This window comes from Scophthalmus maximus, chromosome 6 (genome assembly GCF_022379125.1).
Source record: "Scophthalmus maximus strain ysfricsl-2021 chromosome 6, ASM2237912v1, whole genome shotgun sequence".
Taxonomy (NCBI): domain Eukaryota; kingdom Metazoa; phylum Chordata; class Actinopteri; order Pleuronectiformes; family Scophthalmidae; genus Scophthalmus; species Scophthalmus maximus.
This window is the reverse complement of record NC_061520.1, coordinates 18,420,978-18,439,800: the sequence shown is the minus strand read 5'-3', so window position 1 is coordinate 18,439,800 and position 18,823 is coordinate 18,420,978. Positions and strand designations below refer to the sequence as shown.

Genomic DNA, 18,823 nt, shown 5'->3' with positions numbered 1-18,823 from the left:
CAAAACGGCACATAAATACAGCAAAGTTACATGAATGTGGCAAAAACAGACCTGCAGGTAGTAAAACAAACGTCCAAAACGGACAGAACCAACAAAGAGCGAGGGGAACACAGAGACATATACACACAGAGGCTGGAAATACGGAGCAGGTAATAACAATGGAGGGAGGGAAACACACTGGGGCGGGAAGTAAAACTGCAGCACAATTGAGGAAGGTCAATTTCCAAAATAAAACAGGAAATAATAAAATAGTCAATGATTAAAGTCACTCAAGGGTCATGTCATGACAAAGTGGTTAATCGAGTTTGACAGGTTTTTCACACTAATACAGGGAAAACCGACATGTGCTGCCTTGTGCTTTTTGCAAACGTTTATTTTCTACAATAAGCGGAAAACACTGAGCGCTCAAAATCAGCTAACATTTATTAAAATTATTTGTATTTGATGTATTAGAAAAATCATCAACAACAACAACAATATCCAGTAACTGCATTTGAGTGATACACAAAACTGAAGACATGATTCATTTCCCTGCTTCCCCGCAGATTGGTGTCCCCGCAAATTATCCACACAAAAAAAATATTAATTATAATTATTCAGAAAATCCCCCTGCTGGCTTTAAAGATAGCTTTTCACCCATATGTTACACATCCATCACCCCAGCAGTCACCAAGCCTCCATTTGCCTGAGAATTCAGAGCTTCGATGTCAGTCTCTCACAGATCTCAAAGTCCTTGACCGCGAGGGCAGCGTCTCGTGCTAAAGGGGCGGGTAGAGCCAGAGAGCAGTCGCTGTCGAAATACTTCCCAGTTATCCCCTGGGTTTCCTCCGCTACTGCACAGTAGATTGAGCTGACTGCGCCCTCCTCTGGAGACTGAGAAGGGAGACAAGGATGGTGGAGAAGAAAGGTGAGGTCACAGTCAAAAGAAAGAAAGAAACAAGGACTACAAATGCACATCACAGATCAACATCTTGTTGAATGGTCAGTGCTGAGCCAAGAGTCTGAAAAGGATGGATGGTTGTGAGTGTGTTACGGATTATGAAGCTGAACTCCAGGAAACACACAACTCTCTTAGCCAAAATTATTTGGAAGAGAACTGACAGTTTTACCCAACTGTGTCCGTTGTAAACATCCATCAAAGTTTACAGATCAATCTCTTAGTTAAACTTTGACCTACCATGGTTACATCAGTGGTGCCACACAGTTTTCGGTTGCACTCTCTTTCAGTTTCACCTCATAGACCTGAAAATGGTTCTTTTGCGAGCTGTATGAATGTCTCAGGGCTCTTCTAACAAACGCTGTGGTGGTAACAATCTTATTAAATTATTATTTAAAGAACATTAGCATTTGACATTGAAAAACAATATCAACTGCCAAAGCAGACCGTGCCAAAGTGTTGCGCAAGTGGGCTCTATAACATAGATAGACACTTTATTTATCCCAAGTTGGGAAATTCCAGTGTAACAGCAGCACGTTTCCCACAGCACACTTTAAAAATATATACAATATCTACACAAATAAATGTAAAATATACGAATTGCAAAAACTATAGTGAATAAGAGTAATAATTTTAAGGAACTTACATGAAATATTAACAGTGGAAATAGTTCAGTAGTACAATCAGTTACCAGTAATGCGCAGAGGTACATGGTAACACGTAGGTGCAAATGTGCCGGGATTTATGTTTTATGTTGGAAAGATTTCCTGTAGCGGTACTTATGACAGCGAAGCTGAATCAGTCTATTGGAGAATGAACTCCGCTGTCTGTCCAGTGTGAGGTGGAGAGGATGGTCCCGGTTCTCCATGATGGGTAACAGTTTGTTCATATTCCTCCTCTCCACCACAGCTTCAAAGGCGTCCATCTTGCATAACATGAGTATTGCTACTAATACTTGATCAGTATCCAAAGATTGTGGAAGGTAGTTTCTTATATCATCTTTACCAAAACCACAAAAATGACCAAAACTAAAGAGAGTTGTTTGCTCTCATGCTCTTCAACTAAGCTGCTATTGTATCGTACCTTGCCGAGTACCTTACGATCTCCAGTAGTAGGCCACAGTGTTTTTTCAAAGAGTTAGGATATTATTGTCTCAATGTCTGTGGAGATTTTCATCCACCCTGGTCTTAGTTATCCAAACGGGCATTGAATCAGGAGCAGCCTGACTGGAGACTCTTGAAGATGTTTCACCTCTCATCCAAAAAGGCTTCTTCAGTTCTAACTGTGAAACCCAGGTGGAGTGGGGGCAGTGCTCATCGGACGGTCCAGACTGTTTCAGTGACAGTTGTTGACACTGTTGAAGCGATGGTCACCTGAGGTCACGAGTCCATAGAGTTGTCCTCGGGGGTCACGTGAGGCGGAGTGTGACAGATGGTTGACAGGGCAGCGTTGCAGGCGGGAGAAAGATGGTGTCGCAGACCACCGCGTCTGTTGAGAGATTCTTTCTCTAGTCTGACATAGATGTCTTCCTTCACTCCTCTTTCAAACCATCTGCCCTCCCTGTCCAAAATATGTACGTCTAGCACCTAAGATGAGCACTGCCCATAATCCGCTGAGGTGAAATACCACAACGCAGTTAGAACCGAAGAAGCCTCTTGGATGACCGGCGAAGCGTCTTGAAAAAACTTCAACAAGTCCAGTTGCTCCTGATTCAATGCCCCTTTTGGATAATTTGCCCGCTACATTATAATGTGGCGTACAAGAACCCCCTGTCCAGGAATTACAAACCACAGGAAGAGTGTGTAACTCATTTCCCGAAAGCATTTTCTGAAGAAGAATTTCTGGAACAATTCCAAATTTAGTTCACACTATGAGTCTTTCTCTCTGGACGAGCAGTGAAACGTGGGAATATTGGTTAACACATTGAGATTGTGCTCGGCCAGCCAACGATTATAATCGTACCAATCGGTCTTTTCCTTGAAGCCTGAATAAGGGAGTGCTTATCATTTCAATTTCATGGAGTACTAAAATGGGATTTGACTTTTAAATTGGTCCATTTCAACTGTTGCACAACAGAAATGTTTACTCGCTGAACAGTGCCTCAATGAAGTGTATTTCGAAATACTAAATTCCCACTGAAAATATCTCACAGAACAAGTTCAGCATGCAATCTATAAGTTTAATGGATGACTTCAAAACAACTCACAATAATGATACACCATTCTCCCTACTTCGGCAAGACGGGATGGTGTGTATTTATACAACAGGACGCGTTTCACCAAAAAACAACAAACCACATTCAACCTGGCACAGGGGAAATATGTGGACCGTGACAGTGCAATAAAATGCAATACTCACTTTGAAAAAGAAGAATCCAATGAGGTTGAAAAGGAAACGAACTGCGAACGGGTAGTTTCTTATCACATCTGTCAGGACAATGCCAGGGTGGACAGAGTTGGCGGTGACACCTACACGTGCAGAGAAACACAGACCCACATCACATTGTGAGCAACAGAGAGAAACACAGGGACAAAGAGCGGTAGAGAGAAACGTAAACAAGTCTTCAAACGCAGCTTCTCCGTAGATCGATGTCTTGTATTTGAATATGACTCAGGGATTCCTGGTTCCAGCAGAGCAGTGCAGCTGAGATTGTCTTTCCCCTCTAAGCGCTTTCACGTGTGGCTCTAAAGCAGACGAAGTTCAAAAGACCAAAAGAAAAAGCCTTGTTTTCCCCTTTTCCTATTTTGTCTGAAAAATGTACTGTGTATCTGTTCGCACAACAGGGGAAACATCTTTAGTAGAGGCTGTGATCCAGCCACCAGGAGTGTAGTGGTATGTGACTGGAGCACGGAGAAGCAGTCGCAAACTCGTTCTTGACGACTTGCAGGCTAAGCTCTCGTGGACGTGGATACTGGTTGTTGTTTTTTTACTCAAATAGAACACTCAATGTCTCGCTTCCCCAAATACGTTGCTGGTGGCAAAGCATTTTTTAAGTGTAAATTTGTAATCAAAATGAGCCTTTCACAGACATGTCAGGATCTGTGTTTATGTTTGCCGATATCCAGCGATATGAAACCTTTAATTTTGAACGGAATAAACGGTGCAGACAAGATGTGCATTTACAGTGTATTTGCATTTGACATAAAGAAGGCATCTTTATTTCCTAGGTTCAAATTCCATAGATTTGTACATGAACTTCTATATTTATTTATGGTTAAAATGTAAAATGTATCAATGCTCATTTACATTTCTTTGTCATAATGGCTTGAATTAGACATCTTAGGAGTCATTGCAAAATTTAAAAAAAGTTATATATATATCAGTATACAAATTTTTCATACTCCCTAATATCATCGGCATGGTATCGGCATCTTCCCCCTATTGGTCAGGCTCTAATGTCAATCTAGATTGACATTACAATCATTTGTCACCTGTCGTCATCTCTTCTGTTTTGCATTGTCATACACTTCTGCAGCACCTAATTGGGTACACACTGCATTAGCTATTGTAATGAATAATAACTATAATAATCTTGATCGTTACATACCTGTCCCCTCTAGCCTGCGTGCTAGCTCGTTGGTACAGATTACATTGTGCAGCTTCGTGTGGTTGTAGACCTTATCCATAAAATAAGTGAGGTTCTCCCCATGAAAATGCGAGAAGTCCACCTGACCCTTCTTATGGTTGACTGAACTGAGGGTGACAATACGCGCCGGAGCTGAACACTTCATCAGATCTGGAATGAAATGCAGAGTGAGGAAAGAAGAGGGAAATGAGAAGGAGAGACAGAAAAATGGAAAAACTAAATACATAACGTATGACTGCAATCAACAGACAATCAACGTTTCTTGTCCACAAAATCCTGGTGGAGTCTTACCCAGCAGCAGGTTGGTGAGATGGAACGGCCCCAGGTGGTTGGTGGCAAAAGACATTTCAAAACCATCTTTGGTTAGCTGCCTTGGTAAACCTGGTTGTTGATTAAAAGAATATCATTTTACAAATTAGATTACATACAAATATACACGTATACATAAAACAAATCATATTTGTACTTCTATGGTTATGAGTGTCGTGGAATTTTGTCTATCTTCCCCTGAGAAACTGTTAAGAAGAGTCTTCTCAGGAAACAAGCACGGTCAATCTGTCTGTGGCAAGCCACAACAATCATCGAGCAGCTGAATGAAGTCTCTCTTGAGGTGTCATAGTCGCGGGGAGACAAAAAATGATAGTATACAACAATTCTATTCACAAATGGCATGAGGTTTAGAGAGTATACTGCATCAGAAGTAAACCGTTTGATAATGAATGAGCTAAAGAACAAATTTCCCATGTAACCCAAACCCTGGAGCTATGTGTAACTTATATTGACAGTAGACAGCCCTCCGGCATTAAATGCACAAAGAGTATGCATCAGAAGTGTGTGGTGTGGTGCTGCAGTACAACGGCATACTACTAGCAATCAGCATATGCTGCTTAATGCGATTTTGGAGATAGCTTGTCTATCTCTTTGTTGTTGTTGATGATTTGACTGCACTCTTGTGGCACTGGCCGGGCCGCGAACCCACAGCCTCGGGCTAGGCAGAGCGGTATTGGATTAAAATCACTCACTGCCCCTTTAACCACCTGTGGCATACCATCAGCCACTTTTCGATCTTGTTGATCGTGTTCATTGCTTCCAGATGTGTGGCAGATGGGCAATAAGGATGGGATGTTTTTGTTTGTGGGGTGCTTCCTTAATGCAGCCATAAAACTAAATCCTACTGCGCATTTGTCACCTGATGCGGCAGCATTGTTGACGAGGATGTGAAGAGCTTTCTCCTCCTCAAGAATCCTGTGAGCAAATTCCCTGACAGAGTCCAGAGAAGACAGGTCGACCAGGCGGAGGTGGACGTCGGAGTTTCCCGTTTTCTCCCGGATTTCTTTCAGAGCTGCTGTCCCGCGGGCCTCACTGCGACACGCAAGGATCACACGGGCCCCACGTCGGGCAAAGTCCATGGCAATGAACTTCCCGATGCCTAGCAGAGTGGAAGAGAGCAAAAATGAAATGACCATCTACCTGTCTCTTTTAGACCAGCTTGAGCAGGCTTTACTCTTTTTACTATACATGACCATTCTGACCTCAGTGTATTAAAGACTACGTGTGCGTTCCACAGTTATAAACTTTCTAGAGGGACATGAGCCAATTTTGTCGCAGGATATCACAGAATGATTGTTCTGTATTGATTGATTGAGATGGACAATAATCCAAGATGTTCCTGCTAACAAAACAGGGTTGGCTGCATCTACTCGTCAGTTATTGCTGTTTCTTAGTTAATGCTTAACAGCTGTCAGATCCATAACTTGTAAGAAAGTGCAATTACGTTTTAATCCATGGATATGCCACATATTACACACGTGATCGGGGTGCACACTTTTATGATTTTAAAGCCTCAATAAGAAAAACATTCAAATGATCTAGTTCTTGTGGAGAATGTTTGCTGTTCGAATGAATGAGCCTCCGTCCATTTAAAGGTACGAGACTGCAGATTGTAGATTCATGTTAAGGAGTTTAAGCCATGACGTCACATTTTGACGTCATGGTCTGGCTTATCAGGGTGTCCCACTTCACATATCTCCAATATGTCCCGTGTGATTGTATTGAATTACAACGCGTTTCTGTGAATAAACTGAACTGAACATCTAAGAAATCCCTTTTGAAATATATCCAGACAACAGAAGTCGTGTGTAAAGACGTCAAACATGTCGAGCGGTCATATATCTGTCTATACAACATCCTGCCGTCAAACGTGACAAATATCCTCTCAGAAAAGGACTTTTAAAGTTTTGTTTTTTTTACAAAAACCAAATGGCATTAATACGCACGGACACAAGCCCACTGAACTGCACCGGCCCCCCGGTGTGGTTTCCCCCGTGTTTCATTGAGAGAGACCGGACCCACCTGTATTGGCCCCTGTCACCACGGTCGTCTTCCCCCTCAGCAGCGCCGCGCAGGCGCTCGGCTCCCAGCGCGCTCGCCGCTGCAGGCGCACGACGAGCGCCAGCAGCGCCGTGGAAAGTGCCCAGGCGGGATGGAAGAACAGAGCCAGCCAAGACATACCGTCGCTCAGTGTGCGAGCCGAGAGTCTGCTCCCCGGACCATCGACACAGAAGCCCACTCTCCAGTGAGCTGCGCCGAGGGGGTGGAACAGCTGTAAAAGCGCCGAGTGGCAAAGGTCGCGTTCTCCCCTGGGGCCGCGCGATAGGATCGGAATTTTCAGTATCTTCACCCGGAGGTGCCACAGGCGTGTGTGTGTGTGTGTGTGTGTGTGTGTGGAGGAGAGTCTTTCCCGTTGATGTCGTCCGAGGCAGGTGATATAAGCTGACAGAGATATTACCCTTACCCTATGCTTCTCTGATTGGCTGAAAGGCGCTCCACTTCACCGGAACAGTCAGATAGTGGTCATTCAAACCGGTTTCTGTGTGTCTTTGTCAGCTGGACATTCTTTAGATGTCTTCATAACAGAGGACCTGTACCTGTACCTGTAAAAAAAAAGAAAAAGTTAAAGTTCTCAGAGAAGACCAGTGAATTATCGCTATCTTATAAAACAAATCTTTTTTTAATCCTCAAAGGAGTGGTCAAATCCCTACGACGTCCTGATATCGGCTCTAGATGTGGTGATATCGAATTTTACTTTTATCATATGAGTTATGAGATATGAGTTTTGCGCAAGATAAGTCTATAATAATATAATAATCTTTAAATAGGAGAGTACAAGAATACAGGCTGCACGGTGGTGTAGTGGTTAGCACTTCCGCCTCACATCCAGCAAGAAGGTTCTGGGTTCGAGTCCCGGTTCAAACCAACCAGGGCCTTTCTGTGTGGAGTGGGTTCTCCCCCCGTGACCCTTAAATGGATAAAGCGGTAGACAAGCGCAAGAATACAGCACAAGGGAACTCTTGTTATTTCTAGTTAAAAGACGGGCGGCGGGAGCCCCCTAGTGGCCAAGCTGTTGCAGTGCATGCCACATAATCTCTCTCGCCTTACTTCAGTCTGCCTTTCTGCAGTGGCAACTAATTGATGATAACACGATCAAAACCTGTCTCTCCCTGAACGAGCAGCTGCATTTGGGACCGTTTGATTCAAACAGAGTGTTACAGTGATCTAATCTTGAAGGAATAAAAGTAAGAACATATCTTCACCACAGATCTAAAATCAGCTATATTCCTCAAAAATACAGGATTGCATAAAATGGCTGACATCATCATAAAAAGACAGAAATTAGTGAATGATGACACACAAATTTCAACGGTTATGCTGAACACAAATACTTGATAAACCCTTTTGCTGCTTGGTGTTTCGCATTGCGTTGTCTGGAGCAATTATAAGAACGTGTCTTCTTTAACTGACGGGTGTCAGCCGTCAAAATCTTGACAGCAACCAAACATTCATTTAAAATGGATTATTGGTAACTCTTATCCGGTTTAAGAGAGCAATACGGGTGAATATCATCCGCATAAAAAATGATGACGATAACAAATGAGATGCCGCCATGGCGGCTGATGATCTGTCCAGGGTCCAGAACTGAACTGTGTGGTTCTTTATATACAGTTCATGGGTAAACCCCATACGACAGAGGTGCTGTATCTCAGGATGTACTGTGCTTAATATGACATCATTACACAGACTTTCTCACTGCAAGCGTGGGATGGGGTTGATCTCCACAAGGTCAAGAGGGCATCCCACGACCGAGCTGGCCTTCCTGAGCAGTCCGTCCAGTTTGACAAGAGGGAATGGTTTGACATTTTAGCAAATGCACTTATTTGCTTTCATGCAGGTTAGTTCGATGAGTATGGGGCCAATATTGTAGCAATATTATTTGTGTGTGTGTGTGTGTGTAGATTTGTGTAACTGTACTTCAATCTGCTACACGTGATTTTTGCTACACTTCTGCCATAGCACATCCACAAACGCACGTGGCAATTTATCTGTGTCCACAGTGTTGTTGTTTTTTTTAACCCTGAACATAGGTATGGCAAGCAAGTCGGCCATTTCTCACCACTGTACTAATGCAATGAGTAACTTACATGATGTTACACAGTCTTGTGCAGTAGGTGGCGGTATGCACCTTCAAATTGTTTGCAATAGGCCAGTGTTAAAAATATTTCCTGCGGCCGGTTGCACCAACTAGTGTTGAGAATTCTGAGGACGCTTTGTGTCTCAAGTAATGAATCCGTGTGACGCATTCCGTAGAGCTGCCACACTGTGGTTGGACCAGCCCATTATAGTTGGAACAACTGTACCACTGTGGAGGGATGTGATGTGACATTCGGTACCTAGAAGACACAGACGTAATTAAAAGACCGTGTGGATGACGAGGGAGTGAAGCTTTGTTTTAATGTAGTAATCACAGATTGGTAAATCAGAGTCGAAGCCAGGCATCGCATTGGATATAAGGTAAGGAGGGTTATCCTTGACAACGCAACTCAATCCAAAATCAACCAGGGGTCCCATGGCTGCATCAACCAGCTGCTTCCGTATGTGCTGGCAGACAGAGTAAAGGAGAGCAATATGTGACATTTTTCATGGCTGTGATTCTTGTGAAATTTGCAAAATCCAGCAGATCATAATGTACAACTGACAGCAGCACGTGCAGCCCATACGACAACAGAACAAGCACCTCGGCGTTGACCTCTGTGTACCAAACGGTAACACATCCCTGACAGCCTCGTGACCAAGCTTTCACCGGTGGGTGATTTGGAGACGAAAATTATCTAGCCACTGTTATATGTGTCTGTAGCCAACATTTCTGTGTTTTTTTTTATGATTATCATTCCTTTGCTAAAAAAAAATATAGAACATTCATGACAACATACAAGTTGTTATTTAATAAGCATTTATAAACATAATTTATCCAGTTCTTTTCCATATGGGTGTTGAGGGTGCTTACTTGTTGACTTGTACAGGTGTCACAGTGTGTTTAATGTATTAAAAGGGGAGGGGGGGTTAGTGAAGCAGCATGTGTACAGGGCCCAGATTTCCATGCAACACCACTGGCAGTGTCCACAACACTTTGCATTTTTATTTGTAACTAAGAGCCTGCTATAATTGTCTGCTTTGAATGAAATGTTCGATTGTTATTTAAGTATTATATATGTACTCGTCTGTTCTTAACATATGTTACATATTAATCTGAATTTGCGCTGAAGGAATGTGTACATGAATAATCCGCCTGCCATTGTGCTTTTATTTTGAAGGCTGAGCAATACATGTGGGAGAGCATGTAGAGAACAATGTTTGAATTTAGTGTTTTACAGCAAACAAAGTGCTTGTAAGATCGAAAATGTGAAAGTGCTCATTGCATCGTTTGCCTATGTATAGTAGAAAACAAATAGACAAACGAAGGAGAGATCCTCACCTCTTTGACAGCCAAATGTCACATTTGGAGACAAGAGAATGCTGCCATATCATGGACGGGTGGTTTGAGTGGGATGGTCTAAATGCTAATGCAAAACAACATGCTTGTGATTAGCAGGTATGACGTTCATGCCATGTTTCTCTTCTTAGTTTAGCAAATTGCAAATTAGACCACATAACATGTTCACTAAAGCAAAAGAAAAGAAGAACATGAGTACGTACACAAACATTTTGTCCCAATCCACTTAACAGTTAACAGTTAAATAAAAAAACAGTTAAGTCTTATGATTCCTAACCGGGGTCATAAGAGTCGTGTTTTAGATTGGTAAGGATATTTGGCAAAGTTCACAACACTCTTTGTTGTTTGGATTGTTTGTCCAGTATTGTCCCAGTAGTTAAAGGCAAAATGTTTGAACGCAGTAACAGTGGAGTTAACATATAATAATAAAATCATTATATGAAACATAATGCCATGCTGTCCACAAAAGGTTAAGAAACACAGAAGGCAACGTTTAAAATCATTTCTACACCGCAAAATGTATCACTTATCACACTGATATATGTACACATTCTACAGAATAAATTGAGCCTTACATTAGGCCTTCAATTTAGATTTAGCTGAGAATCTATTATCTTAACTTATTTATTATCTTAATAAATACCTGGGGCTGCAGCTGGACGACAACCTGGACAGCAAATATGGACGCTCTACACAGGAAAGGGCAGAGCCGTCTGTACTTCCTGAGAAGGCTGGGGTCCTTCAACATCTGCAAAAAATTGTTGCAGATGTTTTACCAGTCTGTGGTGGCCACGTCCTCTTTTATGCCGTGGTCTGCTGGGGAGGAAGCAGCAAGAAGAGAGACGCTGGTCGATTGGACAGACTGGTGAGGAGAGCTGGCTCAGTGGTGGGCACAGAGCTGGACTCTCTGGTGACAGTGGCAGAAAAAAAGGACCCTGGACAAACTGCTGTTCATACTGGACAACGCCAACCACCCACTGCACAACACCTTCACCAGGCAGAGGAATGTGTTCAGTGGCCGACTGCTGTCCCAGTCCTGCTCCACCAACAGACTGAAAAGCTCTTTTGTCCCCCTGGCCATGAGACTGTACAACAGCTCCTAGTCAAGGCAGGGAGGACAATACAAAAGGACAATTTATTTCTACCTTCATTTGCACATCCATTTTCCCGTTTTGCACTGTCATAAGCTAGTTTTTATAGTTTTTGTTTTTGTAATTTTGTATTTTTATTTTATGTAGGATTGATGTATGTTTAATGTATGTATGTTTGTAAATGCTGCTGGATGCCTGAATTTCCCTCGGGATAAATAAAGTATCTACTAAACTAAACTATCTTAAATTTATTTTAAGGTCTTTAATATGCATGTGCATGCATACACAGAGAAAAGGTTCCATTAGATATTGTGTCTATGCCCTTTTTTGTCAATTAGAGTTGTCAGCAAATATTTATGTTTCACATGGCAGTTTGTTTTTTCAACCTTTTTCCTTATTGGCCACGTAGCCTCAGATAATGCAACGCCATTGGACGGTGTGTGGGACCGCGTGTGTGTGATGCAGCATATACGGGGGGAGGGGGGTTGGGTCAAAGCTATACACTGTGGACAAATCTCAATGGCTATGTGTGACACACACACACACACACAGAGAGAGAGAGAGAGAGAGAGAGAGAGAGAGAGAGCGCCACACACACAAAGAGAAAGTGAGTGGAGAAGAAACATTAGAGGAGAGGGACAAAACAGACAAGAGACATGTTTGTGGACTTCTGCGTGGCATGGAAGGCACCTCCTAAACAATACTGCAAGGGGTTCTGAAATTTGAGCTCTAATTTTTTTTTGCCAAACTACAAAATAGACTACTATAGCACAAAAAGAGGCAAAGGAGAGAAGAAGAGGAAATGAAGGACTTGGTGAATTCAGTAGAACTGGGGGTCTCTCAGAGGAAAGGGGAGAGAGTCACTCGACCCAAGGTTTGGCTAAAGAACGAATTTGTTCGAGTGGGACTTGCTGAATATCTTTGCACATATGTCATGATGGTAAGAGAATTTATAATGAAAGACGTCTGGAGTGTTGTATGCCTTGACAGCATTTTTTTTATAATAATATGTGATTTTAAACTTACATTCTTAATCTTCCACTTGTTTGCTTCTCTGAAACAACAGTATGCCATCGATTAGCAGTGTCATGCTCTTGACCCTAACAACGCGCTCCCTCGTCCAAACACATGAGCACCTTTCAGTCACATGGCAGGGGTCATGAGTGGGGGTTGGTGGGTTGTAGTGGGTGAACCAGGAACTCTAGTGTCGCCAGAGGAATGGTCAGGCAACGAGCCACACGGAGACGGTTGCAAAAGTCAGCTGCTACAACAGACCCTAAACATAGATCGCTGCAATGCACTACACACAAAACAGTGAACAGCTAGATATTCATATGAGCACACACAGCTACATTGTATTTTACGTCAAGACTTAACCGTGCTGCGTTCGCACAGGGGAAACCAGACGAGTTTTGTAAGAGGAACAACATTTCCCCTGTTTCCTGAAAGACTGCCTGCAGTTTTTCAGTGTCAGCCCTTTTTTCCACTCAGCCTACAGTCTTTCACCGAGTTCAAAGTTAAATGAACTCACTGAAAACTGCCTAGCACTGACTTAACTGGCACAACTCAATGTGTTTATTGAGTGTCCATCATCTGTTTGCTGGTTGGAACGTTTTCCCCTTCATTTGGATTGCCTGTGAGCGTTTTCCCTCTCTGTAATCATCCTCTGTGACATTGCCTGTCAATCGTTGGCTCTCTTTGAGTCCAGGTGTTTGGCCTGGGCTCTGTGGCCCAAGTAGTGACAGGACAGGGAGAATTCGGACAGTACATCAGCATCAACCTGGGCTTCGCGCTGGGTGTCACCATGGGGGTGCACGTTGGGGGGAAAGTCTCAGGTATGGGAATTCACACCACACACTGACCTTTCCTTTAAAAAGTTCATTCCCAGTCGTTGTAGAGCTCATATACTGTGTCTCCCATGCTTTCTGGCTCCGTCAGGGGCGCACATGAATGCCGCGGTATCAATCACAATGTGCACATTTGGTCGCCTCGCGTGGAAGATGTTGCCTGTGTACATTTTCGCGCAGCTGTTGGGATCGTTTCTGGCGGCGGGGACAATTTATGCCGTCTACTACGGTGAGGGAACGCTGCACGTTCGAGCACACTAAGACACCGAACCCTGCACTGGATTGTTATCTGTAGTCATACACCTTTCTCACCTTGGCTTATCAATACTGTTTCCATATGCAGAGGCCATACATGATTATTGTGGCGGAAACCTGACTGTGACTGGTGACAGAGCCACTGCTGGTATCTTCGCCACCTATCCGGCACCATACCTCTCCTTGCCAGCTGGATTCTTCGACCAGGTAGTGTGACACTGGATTAAAGGATTACAGCCACAAATCACTCATCATATGACTCATTATTCTGAATGAAACCCTTTTCATCGTTGTATTGTTTTACACCCAGCTATCTTGACATACATTTGCATGTTTTGTGTGTGTGTGTGTGTGTGTGTTAGGTGTTTGGCACAGCCATGCTGCTGATGTGCCTGATGGCTCTGTCCGACCAGAAGAACAAGCCGGCCGCAGCAGGCAGCGAGCCTGTCGCCGTGGGTCTCCTGGTGCTGCTCATTGGAATTTCTCTGGGCAGCAACAGCGGCTACGCTATCAACCCCAACAGAGACATTGCACCCAGGGTCTTCACTGCCATAGCAGGCTGGGGAGCTGATGTGTTCAGGTACACAGGGAGCATTTATTGCCTATTAGGGGAGGGTTTGCTGTTGTGACATGTCACCTTAACATGGGTTCACTTGATGGCAAAAGATCTTTGTTAATAATTGAATAACCTGTGCAGCTTTTCAACAAACATTACGGGGTTATCGCTGGTTGTTTATTAACAGTTTATAGAATTTTGTTTTTCATCTACCCCCCCTAATGTTCAATTGCATCAACTCATGTTCCCTGTCTTTATCTTTGTAGGTCTGGAAATGGTTGGTGGTGGGTGCCTCTAGTTGCTCCGCCCATTGGAGGCATATTGGGTGCGGGGATGTACAGGGCTTTGGTGGAATTGCACCACCCACCTGTCTATGAACAGGGTGAGGGGTTGTTGGAGGAGTTGAAGGAGTTGAAGGAGGAGACGGATCATAAAAACAACTGTGAGAATGCATGTGTGTGAGAAACCCAGCTATGTCAAGTATCAAAGGCATATGTGGATGTATGATTATCTGTATATAGGAGAAACGTTCCATGTTAATGAAAAGTTGAAAAAAGAAAGACCAAAAATGAAATGATTAGATAGAGGTTATTCGTTGGAATATAATGTTTTATGAGATTCAACGCATCATGTTATTCAACTAGATACTGAAAAAAAAGTCTGACTGTGGCACAGACACTATAACACATACACTATCTGATGCTGACAACATCTATGATTTACTCCTCCCACTGCTAATTATAGTAACTAAATTAAATATGACCTGCTTATATAACTGAGGATATAGCAGCTAATATAACCTCAGTGTCATCCATTACAACAATCAACAGGGGACCACTTACAGGAGCTTGGAAAGTGTATGTAAAGAAAAAACAAACAGCCCCAACCAATACTTGAGTCAGCATGTATTCTTTTGAAAATAAAATAGAAACAGTAGACGTTCGTTCCTCATAGCTTGAGGTCAGCACAACCATATAGGTCTTTATATATATATATATAGTGTTTTGAGTAATTTTGGGGGAGGGTTAAACCTGACCGCCAAATTTTATCTCCAAAATCCTGCATGGTATTATAAGTATCACTATACAATATTAAGATCAACAGGCCTATGTCTAACATACATTCATATTTATGTGGTTTACGTTACAGTGAAACCCACGAGGCACTGCAGAGGCACAGTGGCCGGCAAAACACTGGAGCTTGACGCTTTGTTACCAGTCTTTCATATTTCAAAATGAAGCCTTCCATGGTTCATATTTGCATAAGAGTTACGTAACTTTTGACACCGAAGCTCCCAGGTGTCTGTCTGTCAGTTTCCTCAGCCCCTGAGAAGTGTCTGCATGGTAAAAAAACAGAAAAACTATTTTACTGCCGCATAAACGCAAGGAGATTTTATTGACCAATTCTTTCAAACTTCTTTTAGATATAATATATATTATATTATATTGCTGAATCTGGCTGTTTCAGAAAGTCTCATTTCTCCATCATGTAGCAGTGGGAGGTAAAAAACACAATACTTGAGTTATCAGTACTTTCCATGTTTATTTAAATGTAAGGCAGGTATGAACATCCGCTTTACTCGTTGCGTTGCTTCCAAGTGGTGCCATCACATCAACCATATGTTGAGCCGGGAAACCCTTGGTTATGTTCAGACACTCAGCCGGTCCAAAAGGTCCAGTCTAAGAAGGAATTGATGCCTGCTCTTTTTAGTCATGCTGACCATGTTCGCATGCACTCACCCAATGTATGGGAACCTTCTCACCGCTTTGCCCCACCGTGTCTTCCCATGCGGCCTTGGCTCTTGGCGGTGCTTTTTAAGATGCACTGTGCCTGCGGCTTCTTCTTGGGGGCCGGTGCCTTGGTTTTGCCTTTGAAGGCGTTGGTGGGGTCCAGCTTGTTGAGATAAGAATCCCCTGCAGGATCAGCCTGGCCCAGCTCACAGCTGAAGGTCAGCGGCTGGTACAGGGATGCCCACTGCTGTATAGGGTACAGCGTATAGAGATTGTGTGTTATTTTTATAGTTATGTGAACAAATATGTTCTAGTAATAGCTTATACACTAACCATTAGAAACTGGGGGAACACTAGGAACACAACAGAGAAAGTCTCGCTACATGCATTACTCAATGTTCCAGCAGTGTAATTTATAATCTCAGGAACTGCTGGATTTAAAAGGCTTTAAAAACAAAATACTGAAAAGACAGAAGGTTTGTAATTTTCCTATTTCCGACATTGAGGTTAAACACTTGCCTTGTGTAAGTGTCTCAAAACTTTGTGTTGTGTCATCATTTTGATTATTGGATCAGCCAATATTGTCATATAAAGGGAAAAGACTGAATAAAATGTGTTTTAATATACAATGCAATGACTCCAAGTGTTACTGATGATACTACAGGGCCTACAACACAATGTAGTACTTATTTGATTACACATGATTTGGTCAAATCAAACTAAGGTTTTAATCCAGAGCTCAACGGGCCTTATGCACGGACATTTTTGTATTCTCATCCTAAAATTCTCTTTTCTTGTCTATACCAGTGATCCAAGTAAAATTCACCTCTCTGAAATGCACAAACCGGACATAAATTGCTCCTTTCAGAATGATCAATGGTAAATAGTACATCTGTTAATGATGTGTTACCAAAGCAATGCTGTCCTCTGACAGAAATAAAGAGGGAATAGTTTAGGCTACGTGAAGTTAGATGCTTGAAAAATATCTTTCTAGAGCAAATAGTAATATGCAAGGCAGTAATGGGGATGAAAATAACTGAGATATTAGACGGGGGGATATTACAGCCTACACTAGGTGATGTTACACTGTTGGCTGCAACAGAGGATGATGCTGAACAGTAACCCTAGTTAAGAGCCTGAAGCAGTGAGAGGAGTGAGGGACTCTTAATTCACACGAGTGTTTCTTCCCTGAGAAGAAAGGCAGTCTATCTATTCATGAATCGTATGACACATCTTGACCACTCATGAATTTGTTCATATTTAAGCAATTGAAAATTGGTGAATGCCACAAATTCTCTTACATCACCCTTATGTGTAACCTAATAACAAAACTGTTTGTCTTTTAAGGGTGATTTGTGCTTCTTGCTACCTTGGCCTGGGGGCTGGGGCCGTATGGGGTAAATGCATACTGCCACTCGGGCAGACCCAGGTGGGTTATCATCAGTCGGTAGTAAGAGGTGAAGGTTGCTGTCAGGAAATGCCAGCACAAAGAGCGATCGAGGAACCAAATTTCACTCCGCTGGGCTACCACACCTGGAATACACGAAGTAAAACATCTCAATTAAGTTATTCTCCATTAATAATGATCAAGACTGACAAATAACATTGTAATTTAAAAAATAGGGACAGATAAATGTAGAAAAAAAACCTGGAGTGCAGTTTTTGTAGACCAGGCACACTTTGCCATTCCCACCACAGGAATCCAGTTCAAAGATGCGGCTCCGGGAATCGAAATGGGGTGCAGCAGGAGGCTGCTCCGACCCTGGCGGGTAGCATTAATGAATCCTGAATAACTATTTACTTTCCAATCAAAATTTCATTCATTAGCCTGCTTTCTGCACAACCAGGGGCACACGTAAACAGACTTAATCAAAGCCGACGCGCTGTAATTGTTGTGTTAAGCCCACATCAGGACCTGACATGTGAGCTTTTACCACTCTGAGTGCCGCTCTCGTCCCAGTCCAGGTCGGCCAGCGAGGGTGCGTTAGGAAGAGAGAAAAGGGATGCTGGTTGGAGCAGGGAGCACAGCCTGGCCACACTGTTGACCGTCATGCATCCCAGGGGAACACACTCATCTGGAAGACGGGCGCGCGCGCACGCACACGCACACGCACACACACACACACACACACACACAGAAATAAGAGCATGAAATAATTGAGATTTAACATGAGATTGAACATGAAAAAAAATGAAATAGAAATTCATTTAGGAACCATAACCTACTGTCTAGTTTGACGCTCCAGGTCAGGGTGAACCCATCGGTTGTCAGGAAGAAATCTCGCAGGTCTTCTGGCAAAATGCAAGTGTTTTTCTAAAGGAAGAAACAAAGCTCGTTCATGTGCCTGACATCAATGAATCTTCGCTCTGTGACGTGTTGGTACATTCATGTTTCACCTGTTCCCATGACAGCAGACTCCTCTTCTCAGCAGGCTCCCTCTCTGCGAACCGCACATCGACCACACCGGGCATGTTCTCTGGCCACAAACAGGGACAAATGAGTCAAATGTATAACAAGCGACCGTGAAGACAACAGCGTGTATGCTATCTAACAAGTGACCTTATTTCCTAGATTCACAGCAAAGACCACAGATAAATACACACCGAGTATTCGAGTAATGCCAAGCGTCAGTCTCTCAGCGACACCTTTAAACGCCAGCGTGTCTTTTATCTCGTCCATCTGGAGCACGGCAATCACCAAGCGGTACCAAACCGTGCAAGCATCCTCTGAAAATATCTGCTCAGCATCATTCACCTCGCTGCAACTACCTCAGCTGACAAAGCTCAATGTTTGTCCACCCGAAAGCGGGACAAGACCCGCCCCCTGCCCTGCCTGCGATTGGCTAATCTTCACAATCGACCCCAGCTCTAACCAATCACCAGTACAACGATCACACTAGCCAATCAGAGGCAGGGTAGAGGCGGGATAAAAAAAATAGGAACTAACGCGACAAGGCGGCGCTGACGGCAAAATTGACATGTGTTTGAGCCAAT

At 43.2% G+C, this 18,823-nt stretch overlaps 3 protein-coding genes across 4 annotated transcripts; 1 reads left to right on the top strand and 2 right to left on the bottom strand.

Annotated features, from left to right (window-relative positions):
- Nucleotides 1-348: 348 nt before the first annotated feature.
- zgc:64106 (uncharacterized protein LOC393348 homolog) lies at nt 349-7,389 on the bottom strand. Its single transcript, XM_035631838.2, has 6 exons — nt 6,876-7,389; nt 5,713-5,952; nt 4,815-4,904; nt 4,485-4,673; nt 3,296-3,405; nt 349-873 (listed from the first exon to the last, which is right to left on the bottom strand). The coding sequence occupies exons 1-6, from the start codon at nt 7,030-7,032 to the stop codon at nt 694-696; spliced, it is 966 nt and encodes a 321-aa protein (XP_035487731.2). The 5' UTR covers nt 7,033-7,389; the 3' UTR covers nt 349-693.
- Nucleotides 7,390-12,002: 4,613 nt separating this feature from the next.
- Nucleotides 12,003-16,458, top strand: aqp7 (aquaporin 7). Its single transcript, XM_035631577.2, has 6 exons — nt 12,003-12,381; nt 13,150-13,276; nt 13,380-13,517; nt 13,632-13,750; nt 13,906-14,123; nt 14,366-16,458. Exons 1-6 carry the CDS (start codon nt 12,244-12,246, stop codon nt 14,559-14,561), a joined length of 936 nt encoding a protein of 311 aa, XP_035487470.1. The 5' UTR covers nt 12,003-12,243; the 3' UTR covers nt 14,562-16,458.
- tpgs2 (tubulin polyglutamylase complex subunit 2) lies at nt 15,297-18,630 on the bottom strand. 2 transcript variants are annotated; one of them, XM_035631580.2, is made up of 8 exons: nt 18,434-18,630; nt 18,227-18,306; nt 18,056-18,143; nt 17,764-17,904; nt 17,478-17,591; nt 17,199-17,362; nt 15,839-16,076; nt 15,297-15,435 (listed from the first exon to the last, which is right to left on the bottom strand). In XM_035631580.2, exons 1-7 carry the CDS (start codon nt 18,507-18,509, stop codon nt 15,858-15,860), a joined length of 882 nt encoding a protein of 293 aa, XP_035487473.1. In that variant the 5' UTR covers nt 18,510-18,630; the 3' UTR covers nt 15,297-15,435; nt 15,839-15,857. The 2 variants fall into 2 exon arrangements, with proteins under 2 accessions (XP_035487473.1, XP_035487472.1); XM_035631579.2 differs by lacking the exon at nt 15,297-15,435 and having other exon boundaries at nt 15,622-16,076.
- Between the last annotated feature and the right edge of the window lie 193 nt (nt 18,631-18,823).